This window comes from Erithacus rubecula, assembly GCF_903797595.1.
Source record: "Erithacus rubecula genome assembly, chromosome: 6".
Classification (NCBI taxonomy): Eukaryota; Metazoa; Chordata; class Aves; order Passeriformes; family Muscicapidae; genus Erithacus; species Erithacus rubecula.
The window spans coordinates 49128467-49145896 of NC_136688.1; the positions used below are offsets into that span (position 1 = coordinate 49128467).

Here is a 17430-nt window from a genome sequence, read left to right on the forward strand (position 1 = left end):
GTCTATGCACAGTGTGGTGTGTCCATGCACAGTTTGGTGTGTCCATGGCACAGTTTGGTGTGTCCATGCACAGTTTGTTGTGTCTATGGCATAGTTTGGTGTGTCTATGCACAGTTTGGTGTGTCTATGCACAGTTTGTTGTGTCCATGCACAGTTTGGTGTGTCCATGCACAGTTTGGTGTGTCCATGCACAGTTTGGTGTGTCCATGGCACAGTTTGGTGTGTCCATGGCACAGTTTGGTGTGTCCATGCACAGTTTGGTGTGTCCATGCACAGTTTGGTACCCGTGTGGCAGAGGATGCTCTGCGCCCTGCGCCGGCTGCGCTGTTGCCATGGCGACTGCGTGTGCTGTTGCTAGGCAGCTGAAGCATCCTCGCCCGCACACTGCAATGCCACGAAATGCTCAACTTTCCTCTTGCCGTCTCCCTTCTGTGATCTCGCAGACATGACTCCTTTGGCTCCTTTCCCACTTCATTCAGTTGCACTGCTGCGATTTCTTGGTGTTAACCCTGCAAACCCTAAAAAGCTCGCCTGGCACTGCAAATAGGGCTTATGGCAATCAGTTCGGGGCTGAAGGAGTTAAATTGGTTGGGGATAGACTACAGAGGAAATGATTTCTAGCAGATAAACTACTTTAAATGTTCTGGCATTCATGGAAGGGGAGGTTTGTGGATGCAGTCTTTTGTTCCATCACTGATGGTTTAGATGAATAAAAACAGACTAAAATATCACTACAAGGTAAGAGAATCAGCTTGAATGGGCCTAATTAATCTCTTCGGTTACAATATTTTTTAGTTTTTTGTTATCCTCCGCTTGTGCTTGCTGATTTTGATGGAGCATGTGAATGATAATTTAGCTGTGAAGCCTGTCATGTACCATATTTGACTTATTTGGCTTGAATAATAAAGATACCAGCCTGTATTCTTGGAGTATACTGCATTAATCAGACTTGCAGGAATGATCACATGGTACTCTATCGCCTTTTCCTGTTAGCTGCTGCTTGTCAGCAGCTGGCTGAGCTGTAGGCTGCAGGCCAGTATCTGCATACCCTTTCTCCTCAGAATATTCCAAATATACTGTCTCGCCATTATGCATTTTGCTGCAGTTTGACAAACTAAATGGTCCTCTGCACGTTAAGAAGATTATTTTAAATTTCAGAGCATTTGTGTAGTTGCTAGGCCATGTATGCATTTGAAGAATTCAGGTAGGCTCTCTGTTTTATACATCAGTGTGCTTGGTTTTTGTTCTCACAAGGTTTTTGCTGTGTAATGTCAGTCAGCTCTACAGTTAGTTCTTCAATGTGCAGATATTTATTGCGTTTTAGAATCTCTGCCCTGTGCATGGGGAGAAGTGCTTGAAGGGTTCGTTGCAGGTAACGGTGGCTTAACTGCATGATGAAGTGCAAAGCTGGGTAATTGATTATATCTTGCACAAATTTCATAGCCATGCAGCCAGAAACAGCGAGTACAGGGTAGTTATAAATATAAACCAGAAACTGTTCTCTTTAAAGGGGTCTTTGCTATTTTTAGTTCTGTAGAATCTGACAGATGCTCCTTCAAGATAAAATACTGATGGTGATAGAGAAGAGAAAAATTGATGCTTGGATTGTACATAGGATGATATTTTATGCTGCTGCAGAGTATATATGTCTTTTTCATAACCTTGTAGCTGCAGAATTCCTTATGAATTACATTTAAAATGATAATATTGTTGAGTTTGTTGGGGTTGGTTTGTAGTTTGCAAACATTTGAGCAACTGTGATTGTTAGAATATAAAATTAGCACTTTTTATTTGATATCGGTTCTGCTCAGTATTGCCTCTGCCCCCTCTCCTCCTCCATCCCCACCCCCAGTATAACTCCATCCTTATGCAATTATTGAGGTCTGTTAAAACCCCAACAGATATTTGAAGACATGAAGAAAAATTTCTACCCTCAATAACAGACAGTTATTTTCCTATGCAGTTTGGGACTTGAAAAAATTCTGGTCAGTAGTTGTGGGGTAGGGAGTGTCTCACTTTTTGTAAAAAAAATTTTGCTTAATGTGTTCAGTTCTTATAACTTGTGTTGTAAAATTGTCCAGATAAAATGGTGACAGTGTTGAAACAGCAACTAGATATGTTTGTCTGTATATCGTTATTATAATGTATCTTAAAAATACCTTTCTTTTTGATTCAAAAAAATGGATTGTTTGACCAAGTATGTAGCTAGAGGAGATGATGGATTCTCTTTCTATACACAATGAGCATTCTTTATGAAATATCTTAAAACTAAACTTTCTACCCTCAGATGAGATATTTTTAATATTTTATTTCTGCCTTTTGTTAGGCAGTTATGTTGGCAATTTCCATTATTTTGTGACTTGCTTCTCAGTTCTGTGTGTGAGTGGTGGCAAAAGCAGGTACAGGACACCCCTACTCCCCAAAATGTTCTGGTTCCAGCTGCAGGGCTGAGGAGCTCCAGGCTGACTGTGTGTTTGCCTCCTGTTGTGAAATGCAGCATGAATGCTGTCTGAGGGGAAAGATTTTACTGGAAGACCAGATAATGCTGTGTAACTGCTGTTGTCAGGGCTGTCAGGAGATGCTTGGAATCTTGACATTGCTGATTATTGGCAGTAAATTAAGGTGCAAATGGGCCCCAAACTTACTGTGGCACTGCCTGTGCCCCCAGAGTTTGCATTTCTGCCAGTTGGTTGGGTCCTATTCTTAATTGAGTGAAATTCTCAATAAATTTACAGGGAGGAAAAAAAAAGGGATGTTTTTAAAATTCTGCTTTGAAAGCTTTCAGTGGCTTTCCTAGACATCATGGGCCAGAAAGACACCTAGTTTTATGGCAGGAATGGTCAAATGCTGATTACACACCCATTAGGCTTATTAAATTGTGTGTCATCCTTTCTTAGACTTGATTTGAAAATAGTATTAACATTTGATGTGCAGACTGCTAAACATTGTCTTTTAAATTTTTTGCACTGGTAGGACTGGCTTTTCTGTACAGCAGCATTTAAATGGCATTTATTTTATTAGGAATTTCTGTGGTGTTTTGTTGAGGTTGCATCTGCACGTTGATTTTTTATTTTTAATGGTATGATTATTCTTGTGCCTGTAGCTATTTTAGATTTTGATGGCATCAAAACATATCTTGCAGGATAAACGATTAAAAGAGGTCTAGTTGAGCAGTGGGGTGGAAGCCTCCCTGCCATGGGCTCCTGGAAGCAAAGTGGCTGTAGCAGCAGAGGGCACTCTTCTCTGGACTAAGGCCCCTGGTGGGTTGCCCCACTCTCTTTTAAAGGTTCCTTCCTCCATGTGCACCAAACACAGGCTTGCACTCCTCTGTCACCTTGGCTTGAACCTGGAGTGGGTGCTCATGTGTGTGTTACAGCAGCAGGGCTGTTCCATCCTCCTGCACCCACCCAAGTGTCCCCAGAATGGGGAGCCCAGTGGTGCCTGCTCATGCAGACCCAGCCATGACATCTCTGTGTGTTACTCTGCTTTTCCCTTTCTGTCTCCACACTGGGGCTTACAGACCTGCAGGACTCCCCAGATGGGTACTGCAGGCTGTGGCACCCTGAGCCTGTGCCAAGAGGCATCCCTGCAATCATCCACCCAAGTTCCCCCTGATTTCATTTTGATGCAGCCATCTTCACTTCCTTGGTGAAATGGTGCCAGGTTATTTTTGTGAAGTGTTAAGCAGCTGCTGGACCTCTCTGAAGAATTGTCTCACTTAAAGGCTGTAAGCGACTCTGGTGTACTGTTTGTGAAAAACTTATTTGTACAGCCCTTTGGGATGGAATCTTTCCTGTGTGGTTACTGGCTAAATGAAGAGAGGCTCTGAAAAAATAGGGAGTAAATCCATGGAATAATCTCACAACTTCTTGTATCAGCCAAGCTAGGTTTATCTTCCTCTTGGAAAGAACCTAATATCCCCTGAAAAACTTTGCTTTTAAAGCAGAGGTTAATGGAGCTAAGCCCCTTCTCAGTCCATATGGCTTTCTGGTTTCTGTGTGCTGTGGGTTGGGCCCATTTTATTGCTGATTCCTGCAGTCTTCATAAAACCCCATAGATCACACACATTTGGGTTATAACTGGAGGCAGGATTGTTCATAAGCTGTGCTTTTGTGATCTGCTGCTGACCACACTGCAGTGAGGTGACTTTGCACGTGAAGCCATCAGGGGGATGCTGCACTTGGCCCCGAGCAGCACTCCTCATTTGGTATCTTCCACCCAGATTTATCTGTCTAGTGGCAGAACACAAATGCATTTTCTTTTCTTTTGTTGCTATGCCTTTATCTTCCTGGGATATTGCTTGGTATTCTTTGCAGTGAGCTGGTGTCTGTCTATTTCTGCCACACCGCCCACCACAGCACCGCAGTATTTTTAACTACATCTTCTATTCCCTCCTCCAACAAGCACAACTGAGAACGCTACAGGAAGGAAGATGAGTCTCTCAAAGAGAGCTGGCTCTGCACAGAGGAGCTGAAACCCACCAGTGGGCAGAAAGCACAGCTCAGGATGAACACAGAGCTTTTGGTGCCATGGTGCATGGAGAGCCTCTCACCTGCTGATCCCAAAGCTGCAGCAGCATTAGAGGATGTCCTCTGGGAGCAGGTGACCCCCTGTGTCTTTGGGCACATGAAGGCATTGAGTTTATTGTACCTATAAGCATTTTGTGGCTGAGTTTTGCTGCACAACTGGATCAGCACACAGGAATTCTGATGTTTAAGCTGCTTTTCCTGCTGCCAAGCAAAAAAACCCTGAATGTGCCAAATTAGTGAAGAATTTTGGTTTTAACATGATTCTGCAAAAATGAATTCTGGTGGCAGGTGCCCATCAAATGCCTGTTCTGACTTTGAGTGCAGCATTCTCCTCTCTCTGGTGACCAACAAAAGGACACAAGGAATTGGAATGAAACTGCATCAGGGGAAGTTCAAATTGGACTTCTGGAAAACATTCTTCACTGAGAGAGTGGTGGGTTGCTGGAACAGTTCCCCAGAGAGGTGGTCACAGCACCAAACCTGTCAGAGTTCAAGGAGTGCCTGGACAGTGCTCTTAGTCATGGTTTAGTTTTTGGTAGTTTTGTGAGGAGCAGGAAATTTGATTCAGTGATAGATATGGTTCCTTTCTAACATGAGATGTCCTATCTGTAATTTCACTTCTGGCAGTTTAGGTGTCTCCAGGTACCTGGCATGCTTATTAAAAAACTCTATAAAGGACAAGCATGATCATTTTGTAAAGATGGATATTACAGTAAAAAGCACGTGATTTTTCCTTTCTCCATACCCAACAAAGAGTAAGATGATTTATCAAAGGGACAAAGGGCTGGTGCTATGAAGGGATGCAGGCCTGTCTCCAGTAGCTTTTCCTGCTGCAAATTCTGAGAAGGAGGCCTTTTAAATAATCCAAATTTCTAGAAGTGACACTGCAGTTTGAATAGCCAAGCATCTTCAGGAAGCTGGCTGGTGACAGCCAGCATGGCTTCACTGAGGGTGAATTGTCCCTGACAGATATGGAAACCTTGTGCAGTGAGGTTACAGTGTGGGGGATAAGGGAAGAGACTGTCATCATCTGCCTGAATGTGTGCCAAATGTTTGACAGTATCCTGCACAACACCCTTGACTCTAAACTGGAGAGGCTTGGATTGGACAGATGGACAACTCGAGGGATGAGGAACTGGCTGGATGGTCACACTCACAGAGCTGTGGTCAACAGCTTGATGTGAGAGTGGACACCAGTGCTGAGTGATGTGTGGCACTCTCAGGGGTCACTGTTGGCACTGGCACTGTTCACATATTGTTGGCACATGGACAGTGGTTTAGTCTCTGTTCCAGGTCAGCCTTTCCAGGATCAGTGGGGTTGAGCACTCTCAGCAGCTTTGCCAGTGACACCAAGCTGTGTGGTGCAGCCAGATCACTGCAGGGAAGGAACCTTGACAGACTTGAGAGATGGGTCCATGTGAACCTCATGAGGGTCAGCAAGGCCAAATGCAATGTCCTGTACCTGGTTCTGGGCAATCCCAAGAACATGGAAGGTGTCCAAAGCAGGGAGGTTGGAACTAAATGATCTTTAAGGTCCCTTCCAACCAAAACCATTCTATGATTCTATGACAATAGGATTCCTGTTCCTTGCTGCAAGAACTATGATTGTATTGATGAGTAGGAAGTATGAGGAAAGTTGTCAAAGGACAATTTCAAGTTGCTACAGGAGTGCAGCTTCTGCATAGAGGGGTAACGGGATTGCAGCACTATGGAGAAGTGGAACAAATTGTTGTTCCAAGTTGGTGACTCTGACCTTCCAGGTTAGATGGAGGAGCTAGTGAAAAACACACCAAATGGTGTAGTGAATCTTTTATCACCAGAGGGGAAAAAATTTGAGGAGTAATTGTTTCTGAACTTAAAAGGTGTTAAAATGAAAGGAAGAAGGCAAGTTTAAAAAGGAGAAAATTCAAAGATAGTATCTTGGCAGACCATAATTATTGCAGGATCTTGTGGCCTGCATAGCTGAACTCTCCAATTATATATCATGTTCAAAATATCCTGTAGGTGCTTAATAAATAACCACAAATATGTAAACCTGGAAGCTGCAGGCTGGCCAAGTCTCTGCTTGCTGAATGTGTCCACCAGGAACCAGCTGCTTATGTTCCTCTCTTTTGTCCTTACATGGATACAGACAAATCCAGAATCATGGAATGGTTTGGACTGGAAGGGACCTTAAAGACCATCTAGTTCCCCTTTGTAGCAGAGGTGCTCCAAGTCTCAGATGATCTTCATGGCCTCCCCTGGACTCACTCCAAGAGGCTGATGTCCTTATGATGGGAGCCCCAGAGCTGAAAGCAAAAATTGATGAAAACACATTGTTGAGACAGAAGAATTTGATTCTCTGTAGGAATTAGCAAGTCTAGTTGTTCAATATGCAAATGTGAATATTCCATATGATCTCATCAGGGAAAATGCACAAGCCTGGGGGGCAAATTACGGTCCAAATAAAATCTATAATATCCTTTTCATAATCCTTCACTCTTCATTTTGTGTCTGAGAGACTAAATTTTATATTTTTTTTCCCAAAACAGACTTGCACATAATTAAAAAAGGAGGAAAAGGAACTACTTTTGCATTTTTCTTTTGCTGAAGGTGATTGCCTCAAGTCTGCTTTTTGATATTGGAAATTGATTTTTGATCCTTGGATTTTGGACAGTTGTTATTTATCCACACAAGGCATACACCCTGAGGAAATGTTGCTTCCTTAAACAGCAGATTGAATCAAATGTTTTTGCTGACATATTTTTCCCTGTGACAACTGACACTGCAGTTGCCACATATTTCAGTGGTTTAGCACAGAGACATTTGAAGAGAAGGAGAGAAATGCTTCTAAGAAAGTAATGTGAGAATGCTGTTGCTGGAAATGAAGATAAGCACATACTATTCTCATAGTGGCTATGTTGAAATATTTCTACTGAAGAGGAAAATAGATAGAGACTCTTTGTTAGAGGTGGTGGAATCAGGTTTGGCCAGATTTTAAGGGGGAAAAATTCTGATCCTTGGGCATATAATTATCCCAAATATAAATATGAAAGGAAATTTATCCCAGAATATTCACTGGATTGAAGGAGCTCCATTGTCTGTGTTAGGAGGCAATTTCCAGTCACAGTTACATCAGTGTAAATTGTCTGTGGTGTGTATTTAGTGCCTAAAACAAGGGACTGTCTGTGGAAGAGTGTTCCTTCTCTTCTCCTGTTGAACTGTAAACCCTACAGAGCACCAGTCCCCCTGGTGCCAAAGGCTTGGTTCAGCTACCTGAGATCTGCAGTGTAATGCATTTCCTAACCCAAGGAATTTCCTCTCTGTTCCCTATGCCTTCTAGGCATGATAACCTGTTTTTGCATTTTTATCTTGTCTCTCTCATCTCCAAAACATGTTTATCCCTTTGTCCCTTTTTTAAACTCTCTCTCATCTCCAAAACATATTTAGCCCATCTCTTTTTTTTAAAACAGATAATATTTAAAAACAAGAGGATTCAGACACACTTTTCAGAACTGAAGGTAGTTATCAAGACACATGGAAATTGATGTCAATCTTTAAAATTAAAACAAACACGAGTACAGATGGCTTCTTTAAATACCAGAATTTATTATAATTTTTAAATCCACCTATGGGCATCCATTAGAGCAAGTCATTCTCACTCCAGTGTTTGCTAAGTCTTAGTATGAAGTCTCTAAAGATGTGAAACATTTCTGCTGAACTTTCAAGGAAAACAGCTGCCCACTGCTCCCTACCTGTAGTGCCTGCTACATAGGGGTGGATGCTTGGTTTCAGTATCCTGGTGTCTCCCAGAGATGCTCATTATCTCTGTCCCTGTCCATATTTTCAGCTACAGAACAGTGTGGATGTCTGAATTCCCCCTTGCCTTTTCTTGTGCAACAAGGCCAAATGGATAAAATTGCTGGTCTTGTTATTTCTGCTATTCAAAACATAGATACAGGATATGGAAGCTTCTTCTTATGATCCATTTTAATCCTTGTGGTGTAAAGCCTTAGACTAACTTCCCATTAAATTTGTCCACGGGAGGGATGGAGACAGGGAAAAAAAAAACAGGCTGAAAGGAAATGAAAGTAGAAAAAGACAGGTAAAAATTTAGGGAAAGAGATGATTGAAACTTTTCAGACTGAAGGAGGGTTTTATATAAAAAAGCTCATTCTTTCTTATGACTTAAAGAATTGTTATAATAAAAGAAGTATTCCTGCCAGCTTTGCCTCCACAGATTGTCTATGCTTCATGAGACAGCACTTTTTGATGCATTTCATGTAGCTAGCACTGTTCTGCCCAGCCATCACAGCTTGGCTGCTCTTTGGCAAGGGGCTGTTTCTTATAAAGTGACATTAAAGTGGAAGTAACAGATAAGACTCTTTTTGACATGCATTGCAAATCATTTGAGATCAAAGTCACATTCTTGTTTTAATTGGGGAATGGAAATCTAAGAACCATATTTCAAAAATGAAGAAAAATTAATTTTACACGGATCAGATTTTCACAAGAGCATGTATCAGCTCTGATTATTCCAGGGAGGAGGACCAGCTGGATGCTATTTATGTAGAAAATTGGCCTTTGTCTTTAAAGGCTCACATTGATGTGGAGTATTTGAATTATTTGTAAGTTTCTGTTTGTTTTTCAGTGAGGAAGAGTGTGGAAAATGTGATTCTAAGCTTGTCTGTGTGTATTGCAGAATGGGGGGAGCAGGCATTTTGGCCCTGACTCTGTGCTGTATGGTGCAGCTGGACTGGCCCTATTATGGTACTGGGATAATTCTGTTGCAAGAGAAACAGCAAATAATTTAGGAGTTCTAAGTACTAGTAATATAAAGGATGTAAGGAAACCCACCACCACTTTTGGAAAAGGATCCATCTCAAAGCTTGAGGATGACACTTCAAAGACTGTTCTGGCATGTTAGGCAAGATTATTACTACTAATAAGAGGTAATGCACTCATGTCAGTAGCTCCCCTATGGTATTTTTTAACTAATCCATATAACCAATGGTATTTTCAAAGCTCTCTCAGACAGCACAAGCTCATTAAACAAAGACAGGCATTTATTTCAACTATTTATAAAGTTCAGTGTGAAAAGGAGAAGAAAGAAAATGTGTTATTAAAGAAGGTGAAAATGAAGTACCCACAGGGTAGAGCCCATGTAAGGCATCTCAGTAATTTGACATGAAAACGATTTATTGCAGAAAATCCTGACATCGCTGACCAAGATGTAACAGTATCCTAGTTTTTGAAGGTCAAAGTAAGGGAAAAATCAATCCTGAAATACAATGTGATTTCCTGGCATCAAGATTTAGGAAGTGGAGGTTTGTTCAGAGAGGACACAGTGCACTTGGCATCACCTCAGCTCCCACTGCTCGTTGCAGATGCAGTTTTCTCTCCCAGAAAGGGTCACATCTGTGCTGCAAGTGCACAGGCATTGGGTGTGGGTGTGAGCTCAGTCCCTGCACTTCCCACGTCCCTCTGAGCCCCAGCCACACTGTGTGCTCCAGCTCTGATCAGGATAACCTGACTGGCTGCTCCTGAGTGTGGCTGAGGGCAAGGGTGGGCTCACACACGGGCTGGTTTTCCCTGTAGATGCAGAATTTGGCTCTTGAGGTCTGCAATGTGTTTTCCTTTGGTTTTTTGGTTTGTTCTGTCTGAGGTTGGTCTGTCTGGCCTGGCAGTGGTGGGGATGAGAGTCTCACCTCTGCCTTGGTGTCACACACAGGGATTGACACCTTGGGGTCCCACCAAACTCCAAGAGCCTGCTGCAATCTCACTTCTTGGGGCTTTACCCCACCACCTTCCCCTTTATGTTTGTGTTGTGAGCCAAGTACAGCACTCAGCTGTCCATGCTTCACCAAAGTTTCTGGAGCTTCCTCAGAATTTATGTGGCTTTCAAATCTTTATAGTCAGATTATATGCTTGTAAATTACACGTGTTTAAATTAAAACAACTAATCTGTAAACTCTGCTGCATCTTTTAGTTGTTTCTCTGTACTCCAAAAGGATGATACCACGCCTTTTGGTGGGTACCATGAATAGGAAGTTGAATTTTAAGAAATCATTTTGAGATATATATCCTGATTTATATTGAGTCCATCTGGGAGAGGAGTTGAGAAGTGCAAGGGAAGTAAAGCCATGCCATTGTGTTGCTACATAGGAAAAATGCACCGTACTGCAGATTTGCACTTGTGGTTTAAGGTGATGATGAGCAGAAAGCATCTTTCCAGGGCTTTCTTTGTGAGCAGATTTCTTAAACCCAGATTCCTTCAGGTGCCTGAGCTCAGTCATGGAAGCATTAAGAAAAAGAGTCAGAAGCTTGACTAAGAGTGCTCAGTGAAACCTTTATTAAACTTTAAAGAAGGCAGTGAAGCAAGGATTAGATGTAGCTGGGTGTGGGAAATAACTGTGGGGACAGGTGTTGCTTGTCAGTTTGAGTTTTACTTCTGTGTGCAAACAAGCCAAGGCAAGTGGGGACAGAGCTGGGGGGCAAGGTGCACTGAGTTAGCTGGAACTGCACCTCTCACTGCAGCCCCAGAAATGTGCATCACAGGAACCCATCCATGCTGGAACTTGGTCTGGAGGAGTCATCTGGGTTTCCTTAGCTGATGTCCAGCATGCATGTCTGAAGTCCAGAACCACTGTAAATTCAAGGGGGGATCAGATCTGGCAGCAGCAGTTGTGCCACAGAGCTGAGGATTTGCCTTTAGTGCTGGGATTTAGTGCAGATGCTGCCAGACATGGTACCTGTGTGCCCATGGACATGGGGGACTGTCCCCAGAGCAGTTGTTAAAGGCAGAGAAACTGAGGTACTGTGTCCTAAATCCTGGGAGTGGCACTGATGAGTGGGATCCAAGCTGCTTGGCTTGCTATGGGTCTCCCTTTTCCAGGATGCCTTCCCTCTGAAACATGACCTCATATGTGCATAAACATACTTAGATATTTCTATATGTGTATTTCTACATTGTTCTGTAAATCAAAGTTTGTGTTATGTGAGCACTTTCCTTGAACTTTCCCTGCTGGGGTTGTGAGAATGGAGACAATGACAGTTTGTTTTGATTTCTATCCCAAATTACTGTGTACAGTGATTCAAGTGCAGCTTTTGGACAGGACTAATTTATGTCTGTCCAATAGATTTGGGAAAAGGCTGCATGTTTATTTACACTACTGCAATTCAAATCTATTTGTCTACTACACTTAATGACAGAATGTGTGGGCTTTTATGAATATAGAGAGATCTATTTATATACAGACATATTCAGGCAGAAAGCAAAGAATTTTTTTTTTCATCAGTATATGATTTTAACAGGCAACAGGAAAAGGGAATTTGGTGATAAACCTGCAGAGTGTCAGATCAGAAGATACAAATCCCAGAGAAATAGGGATGGGAATGTGACTGAGAAGGACTGTTCAAAGAAAAGCACATGAATTTTAGTATCAGCTGTTTTAAAGGTAAATATCAGAAAAATGCTGTCTTTGTAATGGTAATCATAATAGTGTTCATATAATAGTTAATAGTATCACTGTTTTGATGGGCAACATGGAAATCCCAGAACCTTTTAAAGATGTTCATCAAGTAACTCAGTGTTCTGGCAGAGTCATTAAAATTATCCCTACTTTGCTGTTAGTAGGAAAAGTAAGGTTACATAAAATACCAAAGGTCACATTCTAGTTTAGATGTAGTGTTGGGAATAGGGAACAGGCTCAGATTCTTTCAACCCATGGGCTTTAATTCAAATATTTGAAATGGAAAGACCTTGCCATGTTGGGAGCTCACATTTGAGATCACTCTTCAGAAAGCTGGTTGTCTTCTACTTTAGTCTTTTTTCTGCAGTGGAAATTAGTCCCACTTTCAGCCATGAGAGGATTAGTAGTTGTGCAGGTGTCTGGGATGAGCTTCATTTCTCCTAACTCTGAATGTCTGCATCCCTCCTGGTCCCTGTAGGCTCCTTGTGTAATCAATGGAGAGAAAAAACTGCTGCCAGCATGATTCACCTGACCTGTTTTAGCCACCTACTTTAGAGTAGATGAAACATGCTCTAGAAACAATTTTATTTCTGCTGATTTTAAGGGAGTCCAAATGAAGAACTGACACTTAGATGTTGTCTGGACTGGACAAGGTGAAGCAGAACTCAGAAGAGTGTAAGATACTCTAATATTTTGTCTGGCTCAAACTGTGGCTTGCAGGAGTTTATCTTTTTTGTACTGGGGTTTTGCATGTGTCACTTTTCAGTTTATCTTCTTTACTTAGCTTCTGGCCCATGTTTTAATGTCCATTAGATTTAATTATAGTTTTAGAGTACAAACATGGGAATGACCCAGGTACTGTCTCATTGATTTGGGTGAGACCACAGTTTTGAATTTGGTTTATTGCTTGAATACATCTCTGTATTGCAGGAAATGGAGTAAATAAACTCTCTTGTAAAACATATTATTCAAGACAGAACTTGACTTCTGATTGGGGTACAAGCACCTCTTCCAACAAGATCATCTACTGCCTCTTATAGGGAGCATTTTAGGACTTCTGTTCACTGTTATCCTGATACCACATCCCCTGGGATGTTCTTTTTCTTTTTCTTTCAGTTTACTTTAAATTCTCCTTGAAATGTATTTGGGATGCAGTCCCTGTGATGCTTGCACAGCCATCTGGAGACCACTTCTACAGGGGTACCCAAAGCACCACAGCATCAGTGTTCTTAGGTTAATGTGCTCCTGTGTATCCATACAGGCTGTTTATAAAATCCCTCTCTCTGTGTTAAGTTGGATGATGTGCCTTGTGATTTTGGTTGTGCTTTGGCTCAATTATATATATGTAATAGCATCTAAACCACTGAAATTCTGTGCTGAGATGTCATGGAGCTTTCCAAAGGAAAGATGTATTTAAAAGTCCAGAAGTTCCTGGATAGTAAAACCCATCCAGAAGAGGAAAACTGAGAATAGCTTCCTTCATGTTATACCTGTCTACCCTTTGGGATGCTGGAGAAGTTGTGGAGAGAATTGCAGGAGATTTCAAAAGGTTGCTGGTGTGTTGAACACCTGAAACACAAAAGTGGATATTTCAAAGTGTATCTGAGCTTATGTGACTTACACTGACAATGTGTAACTTTTGTCATCTCATTTGGATGTTACTGTCTTTATGCTTTGGATCAATTAGTTAAGGAAACTGGTATAGCTGACATTTGCCAGAAACTACTTATTTTTTTGAAGTGCTTTGTTTTAAATGTCATCCTAGACCAGCCTGGTTTCACTGGTGCAGTAGTTTGCAAACACTAAAAAGGAAATTCCCTTCAAGAAATAATCCCTGTGGTCCTGTTTACATGATCTTGTCAAAGTCTCAAACTGTTGTGCTTTTTGTAGAGTAGCTGGGATGTTCTCCACGCAGTATTACTTCTTTTCTGCACTGGATCTGGCTTATAATTCATTGACCATTGAAATAACAAGGCATAAGGATGAACATTAAACATGGTTCATGCTTTCTGAAAACTTAGGCAGATGTGTCCTTTGTATCCAGTCTACATTTTAATTCTTCATCACAAGGATAACTGATAACTTTTTGCTTTAAAAGCTGAGCTCTGGGACAAGAAATCCCGTATCCCTTCTTACACCTGACTAAGCTTTTGCATGTCACTGCTCTGAGGTATACTGCTGTGCACTGGAAAGTGCACATGAATATCCTGAGCCAATATTCCAACCAAGCCTATGTTGAACTAAAGGCTACAATTATCTACATGTCCCAGGAGATGATCTCTTCTTCCCTGGTATTGCCAGCTGCAGAGTGGCTGAACCTGTGTGTTTCCTGGGGCATGCTTAGCAAATATTAAGCAGATGAATATGTAAATAATGTTAAATCTTCCTGTGCTAACATCTTTGTCACAGTTATAAAGCAGTTGCTGTCCCTTGAGTAAGAGAGGTTTGAGTTTTAGTTTTTTGTTTAATTTGAAAGTGAATTCATAATTCTTTTATTGGCAACTGTGGCACATCAGACAATGAACTTCACAGTGAAATTGACTATAATAAAATGCATAATCTGTTTCACTTAGTTTTAAAGAAGGCAGTTGTTTAAAGCAGCTGGTGAAGTACACAGATGTTCTGGTTGAGGGCAATCCAATATTGAAATGGCATAATGTGGCAACAAACTCGCATTTTAGAATGAATGACTGACAAAAAAAATATTTAGTTAAGCACCCTACCCTTAATTATAGTGGCAGATATTTTTCATCTGGAAGCATGTGTTCAAAAGGTGCTGAACAACTGAGCCTTCTTTCTAGCAGAAAATGCTGTGTTGCAGTTCCCTAAGACAGAAAAGATGCATTCACTGGCTCACTGGGCTCAATTCCACTCTGAGTTTGCTGCCTGAGTCTGCAAGTGCAGTGACAGTGCTTGTGCAAAGAGGCTTCATTCATCTGCAGATATAAGGGTTGTGAAGTCATATAAGAAAAGAAAGCTGAAGGTAACATGCTGGTGTCAGGGTCCTGCTCCTCTACGGGGACCAGCAGAGTTGAATTTTTAAACTGGGATGGATTCCAGCTGCCTTGGTGAGTTTCCTTGTGGAGACAGCTTTTGATCATAATATTTTACTCATCTTCATGAATGCCTGCCCAGTGAAGCATGGAAGTGTTGGGCTTTCTCTCCCTGCTCCAGAAGAGGAGGTCAACTTATGCAATTTCCTTGCACTTCATTTCTTTGAATTTGCACAGCTGCCCTCTCAGGACTGCAAAGTCCCTGGCCCTAGGGCCTGCCAGTTTTGGAAGCTTCTAAATGTCAGGTCTAATCTCAGTTTTCATTTTTAAAAGTACAAAGTTCCTTGACTTTTTGCTTGCAGAGAAAATGGAGCTATTCCCAGTCAGTCAAATCTTGGTGCCATTACATTTCTGGGTATAAGGTGGGAGAGAGAACAAGATGTGACTATTTATTTTTCCTGCAATGAAATGAGGCATGGTGCCTTCAATTACACCAATTACATCAGTTAAATAGTAACTAATCACAAGGCTCCTGTTTTACACAGGCCTGTTCTCTGGTGCAGCCTCCAGCATCAGAAGCTCTTCATTGCCCACCCTGGCCATGCAAAGACCAGGGCAGTTCTGTATTGCCTGGTTCCTGAGGTGGGAGCTCCTCACAGAAGAGACCCAAGAGCCTGATGGGAGAGGGAGGACTGAGTAGTTGAATGTATGGGAGTGTGGTAAAACAAGAAACTATGGGAATTTCCTCATTCCCTCTGCTGGATGTCCAATTTGAAGCCATTACTGGAATAAAGCTGCAGGAGTCTAGCCAGGAATAGAAGGGAGGTAGGTAAGTGCTATTCAAAGTTTAGTCTGTGACTGAAAGTACAAACCTCTCTGCCTTTTTCCATAGCTTCCAAGGCTTCCTCCCTTGGTGCAATCATTTTATATCCTTCCCTGAGCCTCTCCAACTCCAGTTCACCAGTTTTAGCCCCAGGGTTGCAGCTCCTGCCTCCCTTCCCTGCCCATCAGCGATCTATCATTGGCAGAGTGTTAGTCAGCCCTTCTGCAGCTGCCAGTGGGGCTGACTGGGGCTGCCTGTGTGTCATAGGCTGTTGCCTGATGCTTCCTGGCAGCAGGGGTGGTGCAGGGACTGTGGAGCTCATCTGGTCAGATAGCACTCAGCTAAGCTGAGCCTCGTGTCTGTGTTGGCATCACCCCAGTTTATTAGTGCCACGATAATTCTGACTGAGTTGCACGCACGGAACTTGAAGTCACAGCTCTTGTTCACAGGACAGTGTTTGTCCTTCTGCCATCCTTGTCAGTGAAACAATTCGTCTTTCCTGTACCAATGTGCATCTCCCAGTGTTGTTTTGATTAACTGCTTTCATTTTCTAGAATTCATCATCACAGGGACCCCCAGGGTATAATCCTGCTTCCTGCTTGCATGGTCTTGGAGGCACTGATAAGAAGAGCCTTGTTCTAGCAGTGTTGTTACTTCCCATCCTTTAGAGGACATGAAGCTTGTATGGCATGTAGGAGCTCTTCTCTGAGCTGCAGGGATAAAGACAGAAAGCATTGAGCTCAGCAATTTCACCATTTCAGTGCAGAACGCTGTCAGGTTTATTTTTATTCCCACCACTGTTATGGAGACTCATAGTGAGGATGGGCTTCAGAAAGAAGGTGGTGGGATGTGGTGGGTGGATTGGGAAGACCTGGGTTTCTTCCTAGGCTTGTGCTAACACTGGGGTCTCTTGGGCAAAAAGATTCACTGTCTAAAAAATGGGGAGATGGACTCCTGCAGTATAAACCTACTAAGGTTGCAACACTTATTATTAGATGTTTTTCTTTTGAATGACCCCTCCTGGACAAAGTTACATCCGTATTTCCATGTCACAGTTTTATAATATGACTTCCCAACAAAGCCCATCTGTGGCAGGAAGTAAGGATATACAGGCTTTAATACATTCATTCAGAATTAACTACCTTTTCAGGAAAATATTTAGAAGTACGTACTCCACATAAGAGGTTTTCTATTGCTAGACATCCTGAAAATGAATGTGCTGCCTTGGGGCAAATGCAGTATCTTCTTATTGCTCATAAAATGGTTACTTTAAATCTTCTGCCTTTATTGAGAAAATTATCATCCTTGCTGAGGATCCCTTGCTGAGGATCCCTCCATTAGTCTATCAGGAGGCGGTTAGTAGAGATGTAGATGAGTCATGTGAAGCCTTATATCTCTTAGTGCATGTTTGCAAACCTAATTTTAGTCAGTCTACTCCATTCTGCTCTGCCAAAATTAGATAACATTGTTACAGCTATGCAAATGTTTAAATCAAAAAGATTCTCCTGATAAATATAATTAGGAAAAGCCATTCTCTTTAGCTGTATTTAGCTGTATTCAGTCATGGATCACAAATATCTCCATCTTTTTTTTTTTTACCTTATTTTTTTCCTACAAAATACCTAAATTTTAGT

General features: G+C 41.9%; 1 protein-coding gene across 5 annotated transcripts in view; it reads left to right on the top strand.

The window, feature by feature from the left end:
- Positions 1–17430, top strand: part of EVL (Enah/Vasp-like) — a 141313-nt gene that overhangs the window by 24931 nt on the left and 98952 nt on the right. The window contains exon 1 of one of the 5 annotated variants that reach the window (XM_079308183.1): positions 1002–1204. The exons of 1 other annotated variant lie outside the window; for it this stretch is intronic. In XM_079308183.1, coding sequence (XP_079164309.1) covers positions 1182–1204 — 23 coding nt within the window. In that variant the 5' untranslated portion in view covers positions 1002–1181. Of the gene's footprint in view, positions 1–1001; positions 1205–17430 lie in introns of those variants that run through there. 3 more of the 5 variants (XM_079308182.1, XM_079308185.1, XM_079308179.1) reach the window with 3 other exon arrangements.